The sequence below is a fragment of the Macaca thibetana genome, chromosome 19 (genome assembly GCF_024542745.1).
Source record: "Macaca thibetana thibetana isolate TM-01 chromosome 19, ASM2454274v1, whole genome shotgun sequence".
Lineage (NCBI taxonomy): Eukaryota > Metazoa > Chordata > Mammalia > Primates > Cercopithecidae > Macaca > Macaca thibetana.
The window spans coordinates 30,505,358-30,526,142 of NC_065596.1; the positions used below are offsets into that span (position 1 = coordinate 30,505,358).

At 58.4% G+C, this 20,785-nt stretch overlaps 3 protein-coding genes across 5 annotated transcripts; 1 reads left to right on the plus strand and 2 right to left on the minus strand.

Moving 5' to 3' along the window:
- Window positions 1-1,930: 1,930 nt before the first annotated feature.
- On the minus strand, window positions 1,931-3,887 carry LOC126941674 (uncharacterized). Its single transcript, XM_050768343.1, has 2 exons — window positions 3,853-3,887; window positions 1,931-3,811 (listed from the first exon to the last, which is right to left on the minus strand). Exons 1-2 carry the CDS (start codon window positions 3,885-3,887, stop codon window positions 3,073-3,075), a joined length of 774 nt encoding a protein of 257 aa, XP_050624300.1. The 3' UTR covers window positions 1,931-3,072.
- On the plus strand, window positions 3,689-13,386 carry PTOV1 (PTOV1 extended AT-hook containing adaptor protein). 2 transcript variants are annotated; one of them, XM_050771533.1, is made up of 13 exons: window positions 3,689-4,056; window positions 7,257-7,394; window positions 7,502-7,584; window positions 7,667-7,724; window positions 7,808-7,915; window positions 9,567-9,722; window positions 10,281-10,370; window positions 10,492-10,565; window positions 10,644-10,701; window positions 11,136-11,240; window positions 12,627-12,824; window positions 12,909-12,976; window positions 13,258-13,386. In XM_050771533.1, exons 1-12 carry the CDS (start codon window positions 3,886-3,888, stop codon window positions 12,918-12,920), a joined length of 1,251 nt encoding a protein of 416 aa, XP_050627490.1. In that variant the 5' UTR covers window positions 3,689-3,885; the 3' UTR covers window positions 12,921-12,976; window positions 13,258-13,386. The 2 variants fall into 2 exon arrangements, with proteins under 2 accessions (XP_050627490.1, XP_050627491.1); XM_050771534.1 differs by having other exon boundaries at window positions 13,277-13,386.
- Window positions 13,387-13,477: 91 nt separating this feature from the next.
- PNKP (polynucleotide kinase 3'-phosphatase) lies at window positions 13,478-20,761 on the minus strand. Of its 2 annotated transcripts, none has more exons than XM_050771501.1 (17): window positions 20,635-20,761; window positions 20,223-20,386; window positions 19,559-19,605; window positions 17,731-18,030; window positions 16,953-17,032; window positions 16,808-16,865; window positions 16,593-16,700; window positions 16,296-16,367; window positions 15,294-15,342; window positions 15,142-15,212; window positions 14,981-15,073; window positions 14,795-14,891; window positions 14,660-14,721; window positions 14,391-14,500; window positions 14,222-14,309; window positions 14,042-14,103; window positions 13,478-13,954 (listed from the first exon to the last, which is right to left on the minus strand). In XM_050771501.1, exons 2-17 carry the CDS (start codon window positions 20,371-20,373, stop codon window positions 13,711-13,713), a joined length of 1,692 nt encoding a protein of 563 aa, XP_050627458.1. In that variant the 5' UTR covers window positions 20,374-20,386; window positions 20,635-20,761; the 3' UTR covers window positions 13,478-13,710. The 2 variants fall into 2 exon arrangements, with proteins under 2 accessions (XP_050627458.1, XP_050627459.1); XM_050771502.1 differs by having other exon boundaries at window positions 13,797-13,958.
- Window positions 20,762-20,785: the final 24 nt, after the last annotated feature.

Below are 20,785 nucleotides of genomic sequence, written 5' to 3' on the forward strand. Positions count from 1 at the left end.
TCCAACCTCAGTCTCCCAAAGTGTTGAAAACTACAGGTGTGAGCCACTGCACCTGGACACAAATAATGACGAGAAAGTTGAAATTTACCTAGAGTTTGCAGAGCATGTATCAGGCAGACCTTAAAAAAAAAAAAAAAAAAAAAAAAAAAAAATTCAGCCATACACTATTTTGTAATGGCAAAAAAAGAAAAAAATCCAAGCCAGAGATGATCTTACTCCCATTTCTTAGTATAAAGCATTTTATTATCTTTTTTGTTTGTTTTGAGACGGAGTCTCATACTGTCGCCCGGGCTGGAGTACAGTGGCACAATCTCGGTTCACTGCAACCTCCGCCTCCTGGGTTCAAGTGATTCTTCTGCCTCAGCTTCCCTAGTAGCTGGGATTATAGGCGCCCACTACCATGCCCAGCTAATTTTTTGTATTTTTAGTACAGATGTGGTTTCACCATGTTGGCCACCATGCCTAGCAAATTATTGTAGTTTTTGTAGCGGTGGGAGTCTCGCTATGTTGCCCAGACTGGTCTCGAGCTCCTGGGCTCAAGCAATCCTCCCACCTCGGCCTCCCACCCAATGTGTTGGGATTACAGCCATGAGCCACAGCGCCCAGTGGAACATCACATTCTTGTATAAGCTCCACCCACAAACCACAATGAATCATCTCATTTTAAGTTTTTTTTTTTATTTTTTTTATGAGACGGAGTCTCGCTCTGTCGCCCAGGCTGGAGTGCAGTGGCACGATCTCGGCGCGCTGCAACCTCTGCCTCCCGGGTTCACGCCATTCTCCTGCCTCAGCCTCCCGAGTAGCTGGGACTACAGGCGCCTGCCACCATGCCCAGCTAATTTCTTTTTTATGTTTAGTAGAGACGGGGTTTCACCATGTTAGCCAGGATGGTCTCGATCTCCTGAGCCTCGTGATCCACCCGCCTCAGCCTCCCAAAGTGCTGGGATTACAGGTGTGAGCCACCGCGCCCGGCCAAGTTTTTTTTTTTTTTTTTTTTTTTTTTTAAGTGGCTTGAGAACCTAAAGACGTTTATGAAACAAACTGGGGGCTGAATCTTCCTAGGTTTTTATGAGCTTTTTCATTAAATAAATTACAGTTGCTTTACTTGTACCTAAACTGGCAGCATTTTTTTTATTTTTTATTTTTAGAGATGGAGTCTTGCTTTGTTACCCAGGCTGGAGTTGCAGTGGTGAGATCTCGACTCACTGCAACCTCCGTCCCCTGGGTTCAAGCGATTCTCCTGCCTTAGCCTCCAGAGTAGCTGGGACTACAGGCACACACCACCATGCCAGGTTAATTTTTGTATTTTTAGTGGAGACTGTGTTTCACCATGTTGGCCAGACTGGTCTTGAACTCCTGACCTGAAGTGATCCACCCACCTCGGCTTCCCAAAGTGCAGAATTACAGGTGTGAGCCACCAGGCTTGATGTTTTTCTTTTAACAACTCCCTTTTAGTCTTTCCAAAGCAAGCAATCTGGTTTGTATATAAACAACTCTCTTACATTAATTTCATTATTTGGATTGTAAATTAAAGAACTTCTGGCATAAACAGGTTTGGATCAAACAGCTACCTTTCAGGAAGTAAGCAGCTTGAGAGATGGAAGTGGAATTGCTTAGTCATAATAGTAGCCTGCTAGCCCCGGCAGCGGGCTTCACAGATGAAAAGGAAAGCGTCTTTCAAGTTGGTGGACTGAGTGAGATGGTTTCAGAGAGTTTTGTTGCAGTATTACTGATAGAATTTCAGCCTACATTTTCATTTCACTTTCTGACATGAGTTCCCAATTTGCTCACTCTGGAGTACACCCTCATATACCTTTCTCCATGCTTATACAATTCAGGGCATTCAAACTCATGCATGTCCTGGTGGGTTCTGAGGGATGGGAAGGCATTAACTAGGTAGAGAACAGGAAGGATGGGAAAGAGTTTTTTGGGGGGGCAGCAGCAGGGTCCACAGTACCAAGTTTGGATTTAATTCTAAGGGGATTGGGATGGGAAGCCGTTGGATGGTTTTGATTATTGCAGTGACAGAGAAGGCAGCAAGAGTTAGGAGGCGTCACCCAGGCAAGAGATCTCGATGGTTTGGACCAACAAGAATGGGGAGAAGTAAAGATTCAGGAAGATTAAAGAAGCTCCTGTCTGGGTTTTCTCCTTCCTGCTGCCAGGTTGTCCTCACATGGGTGATTGACAGGGCATTGGAGGTACCTGTTGATAACTAACTTGCAGTTTGTGTCCAGGGAGCACTGATTCTGTTTGGCCACAATCCAGGTTGGATTTGGGGCTTAAGGCTGGGCTCCAGTCAGCCCTGGGAATCCCCTGGGCAGGAGGCTTAGTGGGGGCAGGGAAACATGGACGGGCCTACAGGTTCTTCTGCCATTTCACTGGCCACTCCTCGGTGTCCTTTGCTGGTTGCTTCTCATTGTCGTGACTGTTAAAGGGATGAGTGTCCCAATCTCTTTGGGATCTTATCCAGTCTCCATTCAAATACTGATGACTCCCGAATTTCTCTCTGCAGGCTATGACATCAAAATCTACCTACATTGTTTAGTCAATATCCCAAACAGAAGTAGGGATTCCCTCTCTAACCTCCTACAGCTGTGTCTATTTCTCCTGTCTACCTTCACTCGGCTCCACCCACACTGGCTCCCTTTTATTCCTTCTACTTTCAGGATTTGTCTTTGCTGTTCTGTCCTCTTGGCACACTTTTCCAGCCATCTGGAATGGCAGGTTGCTCACAGGTCACTTTCTTGACTTCCCTTGCTTGCTAACTTTACCTCCCTATGGTCATATCCCATCGCCCTGTGGATATGTGCTAGTTAACACTTAGCACAGCCTGTGATTATGCCTCTCCCCAGTGGACCGTGGGGTCTGTGAGGGACCTGGTCTGATTCGGTCGTTGCCGTGCACAGAACCGGACAGGGTACTCGTAACAGATTTTTGTTGTTAAGAAAATCTAACCTTTGAGTAGTGGCTGCGTCAAGCATCTGATCCACATAACCACTCTAGGGTTAGATGTTACCCACGTTGAAGGAACAAAAATCGAGGGAAAAATCTTATACAACAACTAGTAAGCGGCTACGCAGTCATTTCATTTGAGCAGAGCGAATGAGCGAATCCACGGAAGGCCGGGGAGCGAGGCGAGTGGCTTGGAGTAGCCAGGGACGGCGGGCGGAACCTGGGTGCTGGGACTAATGGGCGGAGCCTCCGTGGACCGCTGCCCCCCCGCCAAGCCGCGCGGGGGCCGCTGGGAGTTGGAGTCCCCTGCCCACCTCGCCACGTCACCGCCTGCAAACCTTCAGCTCTCCCTTCAGCTCGGGTGCAATCCGTACTCTCAGTGGGTTCCCTTTTAGTGGGTTCCCTTGTCCCCAGGCCCATTATTCTGTCCTCATCTCTTCCCTTATGTCTTTTGGCGCGGTCTCCCGGCTCTGCGGGTCCCGGGCTCCGGATGAGGTCTCCCGCCGTCCCGACCCCGGCAAGGGGCCAGCTTGGTGTCGCCTTCGTTCTTCTGCCACCCCGTTTGGTAGGGAATCCCGCTCCCGCCACGCCCCCTGAAGTTGTTGCTCGCGCGTCTTCCCAGGCCCTCCCCCGCGCCGGAGCTGCCCGCCCGACCGCCGAGCCCACACTCCGCTCCCGCCAGGGCCCCGCTCCCCCGCGCCGCCTTGGTACGCTCCGGCCACGCCCCCTCGGACGCGCTTGATACGCGCCGGGCTCCCCCACTCGCCTCAGTGGTTCGGCCGCCGCGACCCCACTCCGGCGGCGCGTCCACCGAGCTTGGTGCGGCTCAGCCCGTCTCCCCCGAAGCCGCGCGCCCGCGCTCCTCAGTCGGTGGAGCCTGCAGCCCCCCTTGTGGCCCGCGGCAGCTCCCCGCCCGCTCGGCCCGCGCCCGCCATGGTCCGTCCGCGCCGTGCCCCGTACCGCTCCGGCGCCGGGGGCCCCCTCGGGGGTCGCGGCCGCCCCCCGCGGCCCCTCGTAGCGCGCGCTGTCCGCTCGCGCTCCTGGCCGGCCAGCCCCCGAGGCCCGCAGCCTCCGCGGATCCGGGCCCGCTCGGCCCCTCCCATGGTGAGCCCCCCGCCCTTTTTCCAGAGCCTTCCACGGCCCCGCCCCCCCAGCCCCTACCCCGGGCTCACGCCTTTGTCCGCGGCCCCCGCCGCTCCGGGATGTCCCCTGTGGCCCGAAGGGTGGTGCCGCCTGGGGCCGGGTTCCCCCGTGGAGCCCCCGGTGGTTCGCGCCGCGCTCTCCCCTTTGTTGCGCGTTCGGGCCGGGGTGGGGGGGTGGGGGACGGGGGCGGGGCGGGCTCAAATTACTGCTGACTCTGCGGCCGGATTTAAACGCGGGTGGGGGGCGGCGGACAGGCGGCAGCACGCGCGTTTGTTTTTCCCGATTGGAAAGTTGCTCTCTCCGGGCAGGAAACCTGGAAATGGGGGCGGGGGTTGGGGGACAGCGGCGAGGGAGGGGCCCGCGCTTTGTACCAGCGCCCCCAGATGTCGCACCCGTGGGCGTTCTCCCTGGGGCCCGCGCTGTGCCGGTGGAGTGCGCACCTAGAATGTGCGCCCGCGCCCAGATGTGGGATGCTTTGATGGACTGCCGTGAGCCCAGACCTTAAACGTAAACATTCAGCTTCGCAGGTACTTTGGGCTGCACAGGCTTTCCCGGACCCAAAAGACGCACATGCTTTTCAGAAACCCTTAGTAAGGTTTACCTGGGGCTGTAAAACTGCACATCGCGACTTTGCACCGTGCACACGCTTGCCCCAATGTGAGATATCCCTTGGGTTCGCGCTCCAGTCCGCTTTTTAAATACATTCCCCAGCGGTGTGGATGGCACAGAGCTGTGGCAGCCCTACTGAAACCTTAAAACAGGCTTCCTGGGGTCATAAACATGGATACCCAGACTCAGATCACCTCCCAGAACTTAAACGTATCCCTTCACTCCACTGTCTTTGCCCCTTCCAGCAGCATTCGCATCTAGTCGTTCAAAAGTGCTTTCCGGGCCCTCAGACATGCAGCCCAAGGCTTTAAACCTCAGTGTAGGTACTAGATGGGCTTCCCTGTGCAGTAGGGATGTCAGGCGCGCACAGTTTTGCACACACTTGCCAAGATGTGAGATTTCCTTTAGGTTGCACCTTACCCGTCGTTTTTAAATGTGATCGTCCCATCTTGATATGCTGCTCCTGCTGTGGAAGGTATCCCTGGGTTTTAGGCATGCATGCCTGCTCTTTACTATGGCTCCAGATCCCAGCATCTTTTGAAGTCCTGAGTCAACCTGCCCTCCTAAACAAGCAGACATTAAGTATGTCGCTTGGGCCCTTAAGTGCGTTTGCCTGATTTTTACCCATCTTTGTGGCAGTAAATGCATAAGTGTCACTGTATATGCGGACTTGTGTATGCAGTCTAGATATCCCAGGTCCCAGCGCCATAAACAACTTGTATGTTGCAAGTGTACCCTCATCTCTAAAGCCACCTCCAGCTGTGCGTTTTAATACATCTTCTCAGATGCTGGATGTCCCGTATGGTGCCTGAAGCCCCCGGGGCAACATCCACTCTCTGTCCAGCTCATTCTAACGCCAAGATACTCAGGTGTTTTTTCTGATCTTTTGATGATTGCCCAGAAGTCAGAATCACCTGCAAGGGTGGAGAGCAAGTTTGTTCAGGTGTCTCTTTTTAAGCGCTCACAAAGTAAGATTTTTTGTTTGCTAGTATTCTGGAAGGAAAGATCTCGTTGTGCTTCATAGAAAATCTGGAAAATACCTGTTTGTAATAAGACAAAAAGAAATCACCCTTATAATTTGTTTCCCCTGCCTGGAGGAGCCTACTATGGGGAGACTCTCGAGGGTTTCCTGCTGCCAGGCTGTTTTCGAAGCTTTCCCTTGTTTGCTTTGAGATGTTTCTGGTTTTAAAAAATAATAACTGGCCGGGCGCGGTGGCTCAAGCCTGTAATCCCAGCACTTTGGGAGGCCGAGGCGGGCGGATCACAAGGTCAGGAGATCGAGACCACGGTGAAACCCCGTCTCTACTAAAAATACAAAAAATTAGCAGGGCGCGGTGGCGGGCGCCTGTAGTCCCAGCTACTCAGGAGGCTGAGGCAGGAGAATGGCGGGAACCCGGGAGGCGGAGCTTGCAGTGAGCCGAGATCACGCCACTGCACTCCAGCCTGGGCAACAGCGTGAGACTCCGTCTCAAAAAAAAATAAAATAAAATAAAATAATAATAATAATAAGTGAGGCCAGGTGCGGTGACCCACGCCTGTAATCCCAGCACTTTGGGAGGCCAAGGTGGGCGGATCACTTGAGGTCAGGAGTTCAAGACCAGCCTGGCCAACATGGTGAAACCCCGTCTCTACTAAAAAAAAAAAAAAAAAAAAAAAAAAAAAAAAAAATTAGCTGGGCATGATGGCGCGTCTTGCAGTGAGCGAGGTTGCAGTGAGCCGAGATCGCGCCACTGCACTCCAGCCTGGGAAACAAGAGTGAGACTCTGTCTCAAAAAAGTAATAGTAATAAAAAATAAAATAATGGGAGAGTGCCCTGTGAGTAGTATCTGCGGCTTTGCTTGGCTTTATTGCTAGACGCTTCTCCTGGTGTTCTACGTGTTTTGGTCTGTGAGGCTCCTCCAGGGGGTGGTGTCCCAGCTCTCTTCCACATGTTTCCCCCTTCTCCTCGCTGTCTTTCTCCTAGATGGTTCAGTCCCCTCTGTGTTTCTTGTCACCTCCTTCCTGTCTCCCTGGGGTCAGACTGATAAGGCCAGAGAGGGGGGCACTGGCAGCTAGAGGGAGGAGTTGAACTTTGGAGTGACTAGGAGCCTTAGGAGAGTTTCAGACAGGGCAGGCTAGTTGCGGGACAGACACAGCACAGGCCGGCTTGTGTCTGCGGAGGCTGCAAGGAAGCCCTGGGCCCAGCCTGGGGCACATGGAAAGTCCCCCACAGCCGGCTTCTAACTTGGGTCTCAAGGAATCGATCAGGCACACAGCTGGGGCAAAGGCTGGAGGTGGGGCTGGCTGAAGGCTTCAGGACTCTGCTGGGCCAGTGTCAAGGTGACAGCAGGCTCTGGGAAGGAAGGGTCCTGAGGGGGGGCAGTGGGAAAGGACATGAGGACCAGCGTGTTGGGGTCCTGAGGGGTGAGCAGAGAAGTTTGGACATGGCCTGGTGGGCTTCCAGCAGGGGATTTGGGTCCGGATATTGGGACATCCCCTCTGGGGTATGTGGGGACTGCCTGTCCTTGCAGGCCCCAGCCTCAGTTTCCCACCTACCCCCCACTCCACTGCAGGAAGGTGCTCGGGTCTTCGGGGCGCTGGGTCCCATCAGTCCCTCCTCACCTGGGCTCACCCTCGGGGGTCTGGCCGTGAGCGAGCACCGACTCAGCAACAAGCTGTTGGCCTGGAGCGGCGTCCTTGAGTGGCAGGAGGTGAGTCCCTGTGGGGCTGCAGCTGGTCTCCAGGGTCTTGTCTTGTCCCCGCGGGGCCAGGCTGGGGCATCTAGGCTGTGCACAGTGACGCCCTCCTGCCCCCACAGAAGCGCAGACCCTACTCTGACTCCACTGCAAAGCTGAAGCGGACCCTGCCCTGCCAAGCCTATGTGAACCAAGGCGAGAACCTGTGAGTGCCGGGGCGGTGGCAGGGGCAGTGGCTGTGGCCATGGGGATCAGGGCAGCCCTTTCTGACCGGCTCTTTCCCATAGGGAGACCGACCAGTGGCCGCAGAAGCTGATCATGCAGCTGATTCCGCAGCAGCTGCTGGTGAGACCCGCCCCGCCCGCCCCACCCACTCTGAGCACCCCCATGCCTGGCTGACGCAGCTGTCTGTACCCTGTCCCCCCCAGACCACTCTGGGGCCCCTGTTCCGGAACTCCCAGTTGGCACAGTTCCACTTCACCAACAGAGACTGCGACTCGCTCAAGGGACTCTGCCGCATCATGGGCAACGGCTTTGTGAGTGGGGTGGGCTCGGGTGCGTGAGGGGGGCAGGGGGCGGCTCCCTTGTAGCACTGTGCTGACAAGTACGGCTGGAGGCAGCGCCCTGCTCACAGCCCAGGCGGGGGCTGCGAGTCTCCCCTGGGGTCGACGGTAGCCCTCGTGGCCTCTCAGACCCTGTCTGGAAATGACTGACCCCAGGCACCCTCCATAGAGCACAGGGTGAAGGAACTCAGCCTGAGAGGTCTCCAGTTCCTGCATCTGTGCCCACCTCTGAGGTGGCCCTTGGGGTGTGAGTGCACAGAGGGACCGGGGCCAGGAGCCTGTCGGGGACACACAGCGTATGGCAGGAACCTGGTAAATGGGTGTGCTAGACATAAGAGCCAGGGGGGAGTGGCGCATCGTGGCTTGGTATTCTGGTCTGTAAAATGGGCTAACAGGAGCTGTGCTTCCTAGGGCCACTGGGAGGCTGGAGGGAGGGAGTTTGTGTAGAGCGCTTGAGATGGTGACTTTAGTACCTAGTGAGTGCTCAGTGAACCTAGCTGGGGAGGCTGTTCAGGTGACTGGGATTCTGGGGCAGGGCAGGTCAGCAAGGGGGATGGGACTGTGAAAGACGGCAGGTGCTGGAGAGGAGGCAGGGATGGGGTGGGAGCGAGTCCTCTGCCCAGAGGACCTGGCTCTGGGACATTCTTAGTCCCTGTTCCCCTTTGGGACGGTCTGCCTCTACCCGGTTCCAGCTGCCGCTCTGAGGCGCACTGGGTTCCGCCTTGGCCTCCCTTCTCCCTCAGAGCACCAGGGGCAGACCAGGGCTTGTGCCTGGCATGAGGTCTCTTAGCTGACCTGTCCCCCTTCACCCAGCACTGCTTGTTGAGGGCCTGCCATGTCCGGGCCCGAGTACCCAGTCTGTAGGGAAGGTGGGCATCTGCATTCGCCCCCCAGGCATGGCCCTGGGAGGGTGACTGTGCGTGGCTCCAGGGAGGCCAGGGACAGGGCCCTGAGCCAGGTGATCCCTGGGCTGACACCGAGGTCGAAAGGTTAGGCTGGCAGTGTGTAGGGTACAGCACTGTGGAGGGTGGCCCAGTGTGGGGAGGGGACATGGGGTTCTGGAACGGGCCCACCACTTCAGACACCACAGCCAGGCACATCTGTCAGGCTTAGTTCTCCCATGCCCCATTCAAGAGGTACCAGTACTTTATCTGTTGAGCCTTTATGTGACACCAAGTGTGTGCACTATTACCCCGTTTTACAGATGATGAAATGGAGGCCCAGAAACAGGAGGTGGCTGGTGTTAGGTCACACAGCTAGGAGGCAGCAGAGCGGTGGGGTGCTGCCTGTGCTCTTAACCCCCAGGCCAGGTCACCCCATCAGGCAGGCAGGAAGGCTGGCGGCAGGGGACGATGTGGGCGGGAGGTGATGCCTTCTCGGCGTTCTCACCACAGCCTGGGTGCCGGGCGCCACACTCCAACCTCAGCCATGGCAGGGTCGGAGGATGCCAATGGGTGCTGCACGGGCTCTCAGAGGCCCCTCACCTATGGCTGTGGCCTTGACTGTGGGGGCCTCTGTCCACCAATGACCTTCCTTCGTCCCCTACAGGTGGGGCAGTCCAGGGTGGTGGGGGCATGGCGGCCCCGGGCAGTGCCCACGGGGTCCTGACCCGCGGCCCCCACAGGCGGGTTGCATGCTGTTCCCCCACATCTCGCCCTGTGAGGTGCGCGTGCTCATGCTCCTGTACTCATCCAAGAAGAAGATCTTCATGGGCCTCATCCCCTACGACCAGAGCGGCTTTGTCAGCGCCATCCGGCAGGTCATCACCACCCGCAAGCAGGTGTGCCGCCGAGCACAGCCCCTCTGAGGACAGAGTGGAGTTAGGCCCCACCGCCCTGGATGGGCAGCCAGACTTGGTGTGGGCGGAGTGTGATGCGATGACTGGAGCAAGGAGCCGCAGGGGAGCCCAGAGGAGGCTGGGCGGGTTCCCATCAGGGCTCCACGGAAAAGCGGCCACCAGGTGGCTCTGAAGGGCCGGAGGGTGGGTCTTGGCGCAGCGGTGGGGAAGCCAGTGGAGTGGGGAGCTGGGCAGGGGTTGGAATCATCGTGAGGCTGGAAGGCCCTGCCCGGTGACCACGTGTCCTGGTCATGCCTTGCCAGTTGAGGCAGACTCTGCAGGTCCTGTGCACCAGGTGAGGGCCAGGATCTGTCTCAGGCCACTGGGGAGCCGTGGGGGGCTGTGAGCAGGTGAGGGGGCAGGGCCTGTTCCCCTGGGGCTAGAGAATGGACCCAGCTGGGGTCGACAGGCCAAGACTCGGAGGGAGGGATGGCGGACCCCAGGACAGACAGGTTTCCCAGGACCCAGGGCCCTTTCTTCCCACCCCCTTCCTTCCAACAGGCAGTGGGACCTGGTGGTGTCAACTCAGGCCCAGTCCAGATCGTCAACAACAAGTTTCTGGCATGGAGCGGCGTCATGGAGTGGCAGGAGGTGAGCCCTCGGCAGCCCGGGGACCTGGGACCCCCAGATCCTCACGGACTGTGGCTGGGAGGGGACACTGGGGTTGGGGGTCTCCAGCCCTGAGGGCTCCTCTTTATCTCTCCCCTAAAAGCCCAGGCCTGAGCCCAACAGTCGGTCCAAGAGGTGGCTGCCGTCCCACGTCTACGTGAACCAGGGGGAGATCCTGTGAGTGCCGGGCTGGGGGCGGTGGCAGCATCCAGGGGAGCTGGGGCCTCCTGACCCTCGTCCCCTCGTGCCCCACAGGAGGACCGAGCAGTGGCCAAGGAAGCTGTACATGCAGCTCATCCCGCAGCAGCTGCTGGTGAGGGGCTGGGGCCGGGCTGTCAAGCCTGCAAGCAGTAGCCATTCCAGAGGGCGGGACTGGGGGCAAGAGCTCCTCCCTGGGTGGCCTGAGCTGGCCGTGAGGGAGTGGAGCTGAGGGTGCTGAAGCAGGGGCAGTGGGTAGGTCCTCAGGCCTGGTTCCGAGGGGTCCCAGGCACCCAGCCGGTGGCTGTGCAGGGACTGAGCGGGGCAGGGGCAGCCTCGATCTGGACCTGGGGAGCTGCCAAGGGGTCTGAGAGCGGCTTCCACAGCACTCCAGGATTAGGTTGGTTGACGGGTGGAGATGACAGTTTCCTGAGGTAAGGAGGACAGGGGAGCCTCAGTTTGGTCCTGGGCCTGGGGGACTCAGCAGGCTGGGAGCAGGAGGCCGTGGTTTGAGAAGCCAGAACCGGGGGTCCCCTCGCTTCCCCGCAGACCACCTTGGTGCCGCTGTTTCGGAACTCGCGCCTGGTCCAGTTCCACTTCACCAAGGACCTGGAGACACTGAAGAGCCTGTGCCGGATCATGGACAACGGCTTCGTGAGTGGCGCCGGCAAACGCTGGGGAGGGGCCGGCCAGGGCAGAGGGAGCCAGGGTAGAGCGAGGCAGGACCGCTCACAGGGGGTGCACATGGGAGAGGAGCAGAGCACCATGTCCTGGACAGCTGGGGAGAGAGGGTGGCTAGTGTGGGCGTGGCTCCTGAGGGCTCTGTGCTGTCCCCACGGCACTGGATGGGGGCACTGACCCCGGTTATGCAGGGGCCTGCCGCTCCTCTGCCACATCAGGACTGACTCAGCACCAGGTGCTGATGTCCCAAAGCACCAACTCCGTGCTCTCCGCTCCCCCGGGACAGGTGCCCTTGTCACTCCAGGTTTCCCGGGAGCTTGTGCCACATCCCAAAGGCCCATTGCTGGGCAGGGAGGGCTGTCTGTCCCCAGCAAGGTCCCAGAGTATCTGGTGATCATCTTATCTGGGGGAGTCTCGGCTGAGTCTTCTCTCTCTGGGGCTCAGTTTCTCCATCTGTGAGGTGGGGAGGGTTGGACTTTGGTGCTTCTGCGCCCTCTCCCCTGGTGTCCACCTTCCAGCTGGGCCATACTTGGGTAACATCTGTCCCGAAACTACCTTAAAATTACCTTCGCCTTAGTCTGAGTAAACTGTCCACAAAGCTGTTGGTGGGTGACGGGGCCTGGGTGTAGATGCTTTTACATTAAAGCAATTGCAAGAGTTCCCTCAGGCCAGGCGCGGTGACTCATGTCTGTAATCCCAGCACTTTGGGAGGCCGAGGAGGGTGGATCACCTGAGGTCGGGAGTTCGAGACCAGCCTGGCCAACGTGGTGAAACCCTGTCTTTATTAAAAATACAAAAATTAGCTGGCCATGATGGCTACTCCGGAGGCTGAGTCACAAGAATGGCTTGAATCCAGGAGGTGGAGGTTGCAGTGAGCTGAGATCACGCCATTGCACTCCAGCCTGGGCAACAGGAGTGAAACAGTCTCACACACACACACAAATAGTTTCCTCAGGGAAGTGCATAAAGACTCCATGTACCTCAGCCCTCACCTGTGCTGGGCCAGCTGCTGCCGATCCCTTGGGTTCCGGAGTTGAAGCCATGACCAGTTGGCTCAGGCGGCTGTGGTGAACTGGCCCCAGACACAGCCTGGCCTGCCCAGGAGCTCTGAAATGCAAGTTCTTGGGCCCTTCCCAAAAGAGCCTGTTGGCCTTTGACCCACCCATTGCTCTTGGCCACTGTGTCATCCTAATAAGGGGGCCCACCTCCGGGACGGGTGGGGAGGTGTGAGGACAGAGCAGTTAGGCTGTGTCTGGCTCATGGAGCCCACGGCGTGGTGCCGTGGTTGGAGGGATGCTCGTCCTTGCGGCCTGAGTCCCTGTTGTGCTGTCTACTGACACCACGCCCTGTGCCCACCAGGCTGGCTGCGTGCACTTTTCCTACAAAGCATCATGTGAAATCCGTGTGCTTATGCTCCTGTATTCTTCGGAGAAGAAAATCTTCATCGGCCTCATCCCCCACGACCAGGGCAACTTTGTCAACGGCATCCGGCGTGTCATTGCCAACCAGCAGCAGGTCCTGCAGCGGAACCTGGAGCAGGAGCAGCAGCAACGAGGGGTGAGGCAGCCGGGCCCCAGGGCTGCTCAGCCTCCCCCCCACCCCTCCTGCCTGCTCACCACTGGCCTCTGATTCCTCCCACAGATGGGGGGGTAGTGGCCACCCCGGGCTGGGCCCCTCCAGAGTCACAGATGAGGCCCCGGCAGAGACTGGTGAGTGGTGACCCTGTCATGTACAGGAGGGACCCTAGGGCATGGGGGGGGGGGCGTGGGTGCGGTTGGGAAAGAAGCAGGGCAACCTTGGCCTTGGGGCGAGCAGAGGGAGAGACGGCAGTCCTGGCAGTCCTAGGCTATCTGGGAAACTGTATCCCGGCTGCAGGGCCATGGGAGGTGCAGTGTCCAGGCCTGGGTGGGGCCGGGCCTCTGCCCACAGGGATGTGGGTCAGTGCTTGGGAGCTTGTGGCCAGCAGCCCCCACTGCACCCCTGCCCCCAGGTGACATGCTTCTGAACAGGGGCCCCTGGGGACTTCAACTGCCCAGCAACATGGAGGATGGTGTCCTGAGGCCTCCAAGGATGGTCCCCATCCCTCTACGTTTCCCTAATAAAGCCTTTTAAAAACCTGCCTGCCCCCTCTACTCACTGCCCCATGCCTGGCAGCCCCCTAGCCATAAGGTGGCCCAGCAGGCCTGGACAGCCTGCAAACTCACTGGCTCTCGGCTGCCCACACCCTCTTCCCCAGCAATCTCCAGATCCACAGGCCCTGGGTTCAAGTTCAGGGGTCACACCTGGCCTTGAGCGAGCCCCTGGGTTGGGGCTTGTGGGCTCACCAGCTGGCTCTCAGGCAGTCAGGCAGCGCCCTGCCCTGTGCGTTCCCCGGCTAATGTCTAACATGCCCATGCCAGGTCCCAGCAAAGCTGGAATCCCTTCTGTAAGACCCCACCTTCTATTACCGGAAAATGTCCCTAAAGCCTCCATCCATGTAAAAAACTGCCAGGCCTGGAGCCCCTCCTCCCAGCAAAATGCCGGCCAAGCTCAAGGAGAAACAACATTTATTGTGGAGGGGAGCTGGGCGGGGCTCAGCCCTCGGAGAACTGGCAGTACAGCCGCTCCAGCCTCGGCTCCAGGCACAGCCGGAACGGGATCTCCAGGATGGCAGAGAAGCCTTCGGCCAGCGTCGGGGCCTCGAACTGCTTCCTGGCAGTGGTGGGAACAGTGAGGGACAGCCTGGCTCATGTGGCCCAGCCAGCGCCCCTCCCCCCTGCCGTCCCCAACAGTACCTGTAGCCATACATGACCATGTCTGATACGGGGATATGAGAGGAGTCCGTCATCTCTCGAAACTGTGGGGATATCAGAAGGGGCGAAAGGCCCAGGGGTCAGGGGAGGGAGGGGGCACCTGGGGGTGAGGAGGGGGGTCGGGGTGCATCCCCGGGGGGTGACCGGGCCTAGCGGGCTCACCCGGTTGTTGTGGCGCGCCTGCTCCAGAGTGGCGGTGAAGAGGAAGCAGCGGCAGGGAAAGCCCGCGGCTCGGGCGCACTGAACGTACCTGTGGGGGAAGGAGCTGGATGTGCAGGCCCCGCCCACCCCGCCGCAGGCCCCGCCCACCCTATCGCAGGCTCCCCGCTACCTGGCGCGGCTCGCGGAGTCCGGGTTTGTGTTGTCGATGGCGACCCGTTTCCCTTGCTTCAGGGCTGTCTCACACGCGGTCACACAGCGCTGCCAGGAGCCTAGCGTGTCCTGGGGACACGAGAGGTCACAAACGGATCCGGAGACCCGAGGGGAGAGAAGACCCAGAGCGGGGTCGGGGAGGCAGTGATGGAGGGAAGCCGCCCCAAACTAGTTGAGCGGTGGAGATGGGAACTGAATAGATTCGGGGCGGCCAAAGCCTAGTCATACCCTGTTCACATGGACGTATCCGGCCGACACGAGGTGCTTCTTGAGAAAGGTGGACTTCCCGGCTGTGTGGGGGGCAGTGTCGGTGGGTGGCCTAGGACCCCGGAGGGGCTCAGGGCACAGGGGCAGGGCACTCACCCCCAGGGAATCCCACGGCGACAACCACCTCCGGGCTGGAGCTCAGGAGGGCCCTGGACTCGGGGAGGCAGAGAGGTCCTGAGCGGGAGAGAGTCCTCTGCGAGGGGAGGGGCACACGCGTGAGACGCTGTCCCCGTCTCCGGGAGCCCTCCCGCTCCCACCCCCACCCCTACCCCAGGGCCTCACCGGGTCAAAGGCTGGGAGCTCAAAGCCGGCTGCTGGCCACTTCAGGAAGAACTCCTCAGGCGTGGCGAAGGGCAGGCCAAGGTTGAGGGCAAACTAGGGGTTGAGAACGGACATCAGACACAGGCCCGGCTCGGGCACGGGGCAGCGGGCAGGGGCCTCACCAGGCGATCTGCGCAGGAGAAGTCTTTCTTCTTCCGCCCTGGGGCCCAGTTGGCCGGGCGTCCGGCTGCGTCTGGAACACACGGGACACACTGTCCCCACCAGCTCGGAGGGAGGGGTCCCAGCCCACCCTCAGCAGCCTCCAGGCCCTTACCTCCCACAAAGATGCTGTCCCGGATGGAGATAGGCGCGCCTTCGTTGGCCTGCGGGAGATGGCAGTGAGGAGGCCCTTCCCATAACTGTCCCGCCGCAGCAGTAGCAGGTCCCTGGGGCTGCTTCGCCTGGTCTATGCCGCGCATCAGGCCTCATCCTCCAACTTTTCATGTCCCCACCATCCAGCCACTTTGCACCGTGCTCCTGGCCCTGTGGTCTCTCCACGCAGCCCCCTCCCTCCAGGCTTCCCGGCTTCCGCCTCCGCCGGTTCCCCACGCGGCCACCAGAGGGCGCCCGCTCTGCCTCAGCTCCAGCCTCCTGGGGGGCGGTGCCTCCCAGGCTCCCCCTCCCTCAGGGCAAAAGCGGGGCCCTCCCTGTGGCCCTGCCCTCTCCCCTCCCTCGCTTAGGGCCAGCCGCATGGGCCTCCCTGTCCCTAACTAGCCCAGGCTAGGGGCTGCCTCAGGGCCTTTGCACTTGCTGTCACTCCTGTGGGGGGAACCACTTTCCCCAGGTGTCCACGTGGCTCCCTCCTTCCTCTGTCTTAGGCCTTTTCCTCGGATGTCACCTCCTCAGAGGCCATCCGTGCCCACCACAGCTGAAACGATGCCTGCTTTCTCCACCTCCCTCCCTCCCACTGTTTTACACGCCAGTCTGCCCATCCGCCCAGAGTCATGGCCCTCGCCGTGCGGGCCCCGCTGGAGCAGGCTGTCCCGCTCACCGCTATCTTCAGCTCAAGAACGCGCTAAACTTCAGAACAAATGCACACACAAACGAATGAAAGAAGGAATGAACAGCTTCTCTCTCTACTACTCTGATTTAGAAAGTTTAAGAGCATTGGTCTCGTAAACCAACATCTAAGATGTGACAGCAAAAAAACAGAAGGCAGGTCCAAGGGAGGACAGGAGGAGTAAGGAGGCCCGGACCTGGCCGGAGAGCGGGAAGCCCAGGAGTGAGGGGCTGGAGCGAGGAAAAGGAGGGAAGCCGGGCAGACTGCGAGACTCACCTGCTCCTGCAGATGGTCCCACATGCCTGTCACTGGCTTCCGGTACAAGCCTGCGTGCGTGGCCACCAGCACCTGTGGATGGGAGGGGGCCACCAGCCTCAGCTCCTCCTCAAGCACCTACTGGATGCTACCCCAGCCCTCACCCAGCCAAGCAGAGCTACAGAATTTGTAGCTGATGATGGGTTCTTATCAGCATCACACCGCCTGAGGCCTCTGCCCCACTTATCCTGGAGTCTGAAGCCCCCTCTCCAGATCTCTGTGCCCCCACATAGCTCCCAGCCTCCCTTCCAGCCATACCTGGAAGGGGACCCCCAGCTTCTCCACCACAGCCTCCACCTTGGCCTTGAACTCTTCGGCTGGCAGCTTCCCGCGCCCGATGCTCATCTGGTTGGTGAAGATCACCAGCTGGGGAGCAGAGAGTGTCACGAGGCGCCTGCTCACCAGGACCTTGGTCTGACCTGAGGTCGGACCGCCACCTGCACGCGCCCATGCAGACAGGCGGCTGCACATACCTTGTAGCCCTCGGCTTCCAGCTCCCGGAGCTTCCGCGGAATCTCTGGGTACAAGATCCTAGGGCAGGTAGGAAGCGGGAGGGGTGACCCGGGGCCAGAGGTGGACTCCAGGCCTCACTCACTCCCTTGTTTTGCCTCTTATCACCTCCAGTCACTGGGGCCAGTGGGAAAGACCTTCCCAGAGCGTGTGGTGATGAGGGTCCCGTCCAGATCAAAGCCAGCCACCTGGTGTCACCAAGGAAAGAGGAACAGCAGCACTGTGATACCTCTGACCCTCTCCACTCATAGGCTGACTCACACCAACCCTGCCATCTCACAGATGGGGAAAGCAAGTCACAGAACACCTCCATGTCAAGCATCCGTGAAGCCTCTGAGTGTGGCCCGACATCTTAACCTTCCTGTCTCCTGTTCCTCCTTATGACCCCGGCCCCAGGATTACAGTCTTTAAAATGGGGGTTAGTGTCTTACCCAGCCTCCTTCCTCCCCTGGCCTTCTCCACCTTGGTGGGCTGCTAATCGTGAAAATAAAAACAGGAGCAAAGCTTTGGGTGCTAACTGCATGTCAGGGACTATGCCACGTGCTTTTTATGGATTCAGCATCGTAGAGACGAGAGACATGGGACTCAGAATGTGATGGTTAACAGCATTTGAACTCAAGTCTCTCTGGACCTAAAAAATACTCATCATAATAGCTCCTACTGAGACGGTCATGGTCATTGCTGATGACTGGGTGGTCACCGTGGGACATGCAGGAGCTGACATACATCATTTTCCCCACTGCTTACAACGAACCCTGCGTTTATCATTAGGCCCATTTCTCAGAAAAGTAAATAGAGGCTAAAAAGAAGTTGAGAGAGCACACAACAAACCTGGGATTGGGTCCCAGTCTGTGGCGGCTCCCTCAGCCCTCGGCGTAGTCCTCACCTTGCCCTGGGGTTTCACCCCAGCTGCGGTGAACACTAGCAGCTTCTCCAAGTTCGCCCAGCCGGGGTTTGACTTCCGCATACGCTTCTTGGGAGGCTCAGCATCTCTCTTCTCGTCTTGGGACACCGGAGGGGTGCCAGGTGGAGTATCTGGCTGGGATTCTGGTGTGCGGATCTCTTCCCAGCGCAGGGTCAGTGGGTGGAGGCCATTGACCAAATACAGTGTGTCCCCCACCCCCAGAGAGCCCTCCAACCCCGGCTTCAACTCCTGGATCCCGGCAGTTGAGGGGTTAACTCCCAGCTGCAGAAAGAGGGAGGAGCTGAGACTGGCTCCGCCCCGACCGGGAGCCTCCTCCAATCAACTACCGAGCGGAAAGATCTGCCTTTCACCACTAATCAGATCCTTAGGCCTCACCGCTTAATGGTTAAGGGTTTTCAGCCTTATCCAATTCCTTCCTTCCTTCCTTCCTTCCTTCCTTCCTTCCTTCCTTCCTTCCTTCCTTTCCTTCCTTCCTTCCTTCCCTTCCTTCCCTCCCTTCCTTCCTTCCCTCCCTTCCTTCCTTCCCTCCCTTCCTTCCCTCCCTCCCTTCCTTCCCTCCCTCCCTTCCTTCCCTCCCTCCCTCCCTTCCCTCCCTCCCTTCCCTCCCTTCCTTTCCTTCCTTCCTTCCTTTCCTTCCTTCCTTCCTTCCTTTCCTTCCTTCCTTCCTTCCTTCCTTTCCTTCCTTCCTTCCTTTCCTTCCTTCCTTCCTTTCCTTCCTTCCTTCCTTTCCTTCCTTCCTTCCTTCCTTCCTTCCTTCCTTCCTTCCTTCCTTCCTTCCTTCCTTCCTTCCTTCCTTCCTTCCTTCCTTCCTTCCTTCCTTTCCTTCCTTCCTTCCTTTCCTTCCTTCCTTTCCTTCCTTCCTTCCTTCCTTCCTTCCTTCCTTCCTTCCTTCCTTCCTTTCCTTCCTTCCTTCCTTTCCTTCCTTCCTTCCTTTCCTTCCTTCCTTCCTTCCTTTCCTTCCTTCCTTCCTTTCCTTCCTTTCTTCCTTTTCTTCCTTTCCCTTTCCTTCCTCCCTCCCTCCCTCCCTCCCTTTAGACAGAATCTTGTTTTGTCGCCCAGGCTGGAGTGCAGTGGTGCAATCTCGGCTCACTGCAACCTCTGCCTCCCGGGTTCAAACGATTCTCCTGCCTCAGCCACCCGAGTAGCTGGGATTACAGGCACCCGCCACCATGCCCGGCTAATTTTTGTATTTTTAGTAGAGATGGGTTTTCGCCATGTTGGCCAGGCTGGTCACAAACTCCTGATCTCAGGTGATTCGCCCGCCTAAGCCTTCCAAAGTGCTGGGATTACAGGCGTGAGCCACCGCGCCTGGCCTCCCTTGTCCAATTTCTAAGGGCTTGGACAGGTATCCACCCCACTGAAACAGGCAACACTTCTTTCTTTACTGGACACACCCCCTTCTCTCCTAGCCATATTTTTTCCTTTTCTTTTTTGAGGCAGGTTCTCGCTGTCACCCAGGCTGAAGTACAGTGTGGTGATCACTGCTCACTGCACCCTAGACCTACTGGGCTCAAGGGATCCTCTCGATTAGCTGGAACTACAAGGACGCGCCACCATCCCAGCTAATTTTTTATAGAGACAGGTTTCACCATGTCGCTCAGGCTGGTCTCGAACTCCTGGGTTCAAGCGATCTGCCCGCCTCGGCCTCCCAAAGTGCTGGGATTACAGGCTTGAGCCACAACGCCCGGCCCCAATCAGATTTTCCTAATGTACCACTTCACTGATGGCTTGCAATTCCTCCCCAAATCCCATCCCCAGGCCTTGCTGCCCCTTGCAGAGGCACTGATACCTGTTTCACTGCCACTGTCCGGGTCTCAGGATCTGCGACCAGTTCCACTGAGGATAGGAGGGATGGAGTCAGGATTTGCATCCTTGTGTGATTGGTTCCCTCATTTCTGGGGAGTGTGGCCTGCTTCAGGCTATAGCATCCATTCCGGAGGGAGTCAGAGGCAGTTTATTTCTACACGGGATTGGCTCCTTGACATGTAGTAGCCAGATGGTGCCACTAGGATTGCCTGACACTGGTCCTTCCTTGTAAGGGACAGGGAAGTACTTTTCTCTATAGAATTGGTTTCCTCCTTTACAAAAAATGTGGCTAGATACAGGTCGGGGACTTGGCCTGTTACCATCCATCCCAACCTAGTGACATTTATTTTTCTCCATAGGATAATTTTTCTCTTGACAAGGGTCGTCGCCTGTTTCTGGATTTCCAGATGGCCTGAGTATCATCCGCGCAGTGAACATCCTCCCGAAATTGGCTCGATCCCCTCTCCCCCAAAGGATCTAGCTAATTCTAAATCAAGCACAAACTTTCTCTTCCTGTGCGCCCTACAGAGCACCTTCTGACTTCGGGGCTGCCGGCACCACGCAATCCCGCGTAGCAGCCAAGCGTCCCTCTGGATTGTTCTCACTTTGCAACAGGCCACACCCCCTCCAGCTCAGGCCCCGCCCACCTTGAGTCCTGGAGCACTTCCGGTCCGTGACCTGGGTCAGGGGTCCCCTGCCCAGGACCAGGGCTTGCCCGTCCGAGGGCAGGAAGATGGGAGGCGCTCCCCCAGGGGGGCTCTCGAGCCACAAGCGGCCCGGGGCCTCCACCTCGCCCATCCTGGGTGCCAGCCTGGGGAGCAGGTAAACGGGCTTGAGTGGCGCACAGCTCCAGTTTGCTACAGGAAGTCCCACTTCCTCCCACCTCCACTAGAACTTGCCCCATCATTAACTGCTCCGGAAGTCCCACCCCCTCGCCTGCCGCGGGTCGCGCCGTTTCCCAGGCGACGACGCGTGCTCCACCTCCGCGAGTTGGAATCCCCACTTCCCAAGGCACAGGCAGATAGCCTCGCACATGCCCCCGCCCCGCCCTGTACTCACCCGGGACCGCTGCTCTGGCTCACGGCCACTTCCGACCAGGGAGGTCCTGCCCGAGGCGCCCCGCTTGCAACACGGCCGGCGGCGCTCAGTTCCTCGGCGGACGGAAATGACTCGTGCCCTCGAGGGGGGCGGGGCCTGGGTTCCTCCCACA

Coding starts and splice junctions, on each gene's coding strand:
- PTOV1 (XM_050771533.1), top strand. CDS start 3,886: ATGGTCCGTCCGCGCCGTGCCCCGTACCGCTCCGGCGCCGGGGGCCCC. Junction 7,395..7,501: donor GCGTCCTTGAGTGGCAGGAG/GTGAGTCCCTGT, acceptor CTGCCCCCACAG/AAGCGCAGACCCTACTCTGA. Junction 11,241..12,626: donor GGATCATGGACAACGGCTTC/GTGAGTGGCGCC, acceptor TGTGCCCACCAG/GCTGGCTGCGTGCACTTTTC.
- LOC126941674 (XM_050768343.1), bottom strand. CDS start 3,887: ATGGCGGGCGCGGGCCGAGCGGGCGGGGAGCTGCC. Junction 3,812..3,852: donor CGAGCGGGCGGGGAGCTGCC/GCGGGCCACAAG, acceptor CCGACTGAGGAG/CGCGGGCGCGCGGCTTCGGG.
- PNKP (XM_050771501.1), bottom strand. CDS start 20,373: ATGGGCGAGGTGGAGGCCCCGGGCCGCTTGTGGCTCGAGAGCCCCCCT. Junction 15,343..16,295: donor GGGACCATCTGCAGGAGCAG/GTGAGTCTCGCA, acceptor CATCTCCCGCAG/GCCAACGAAGGCGCGCCTAT. Junction 15,074..15,141: donor TCTCCTGCGCAGATCGCCTG/GTGAGGCCCCTG, acceptor CTCAACCCCTAG/TTTGCCCTCAACCTTGGCCT.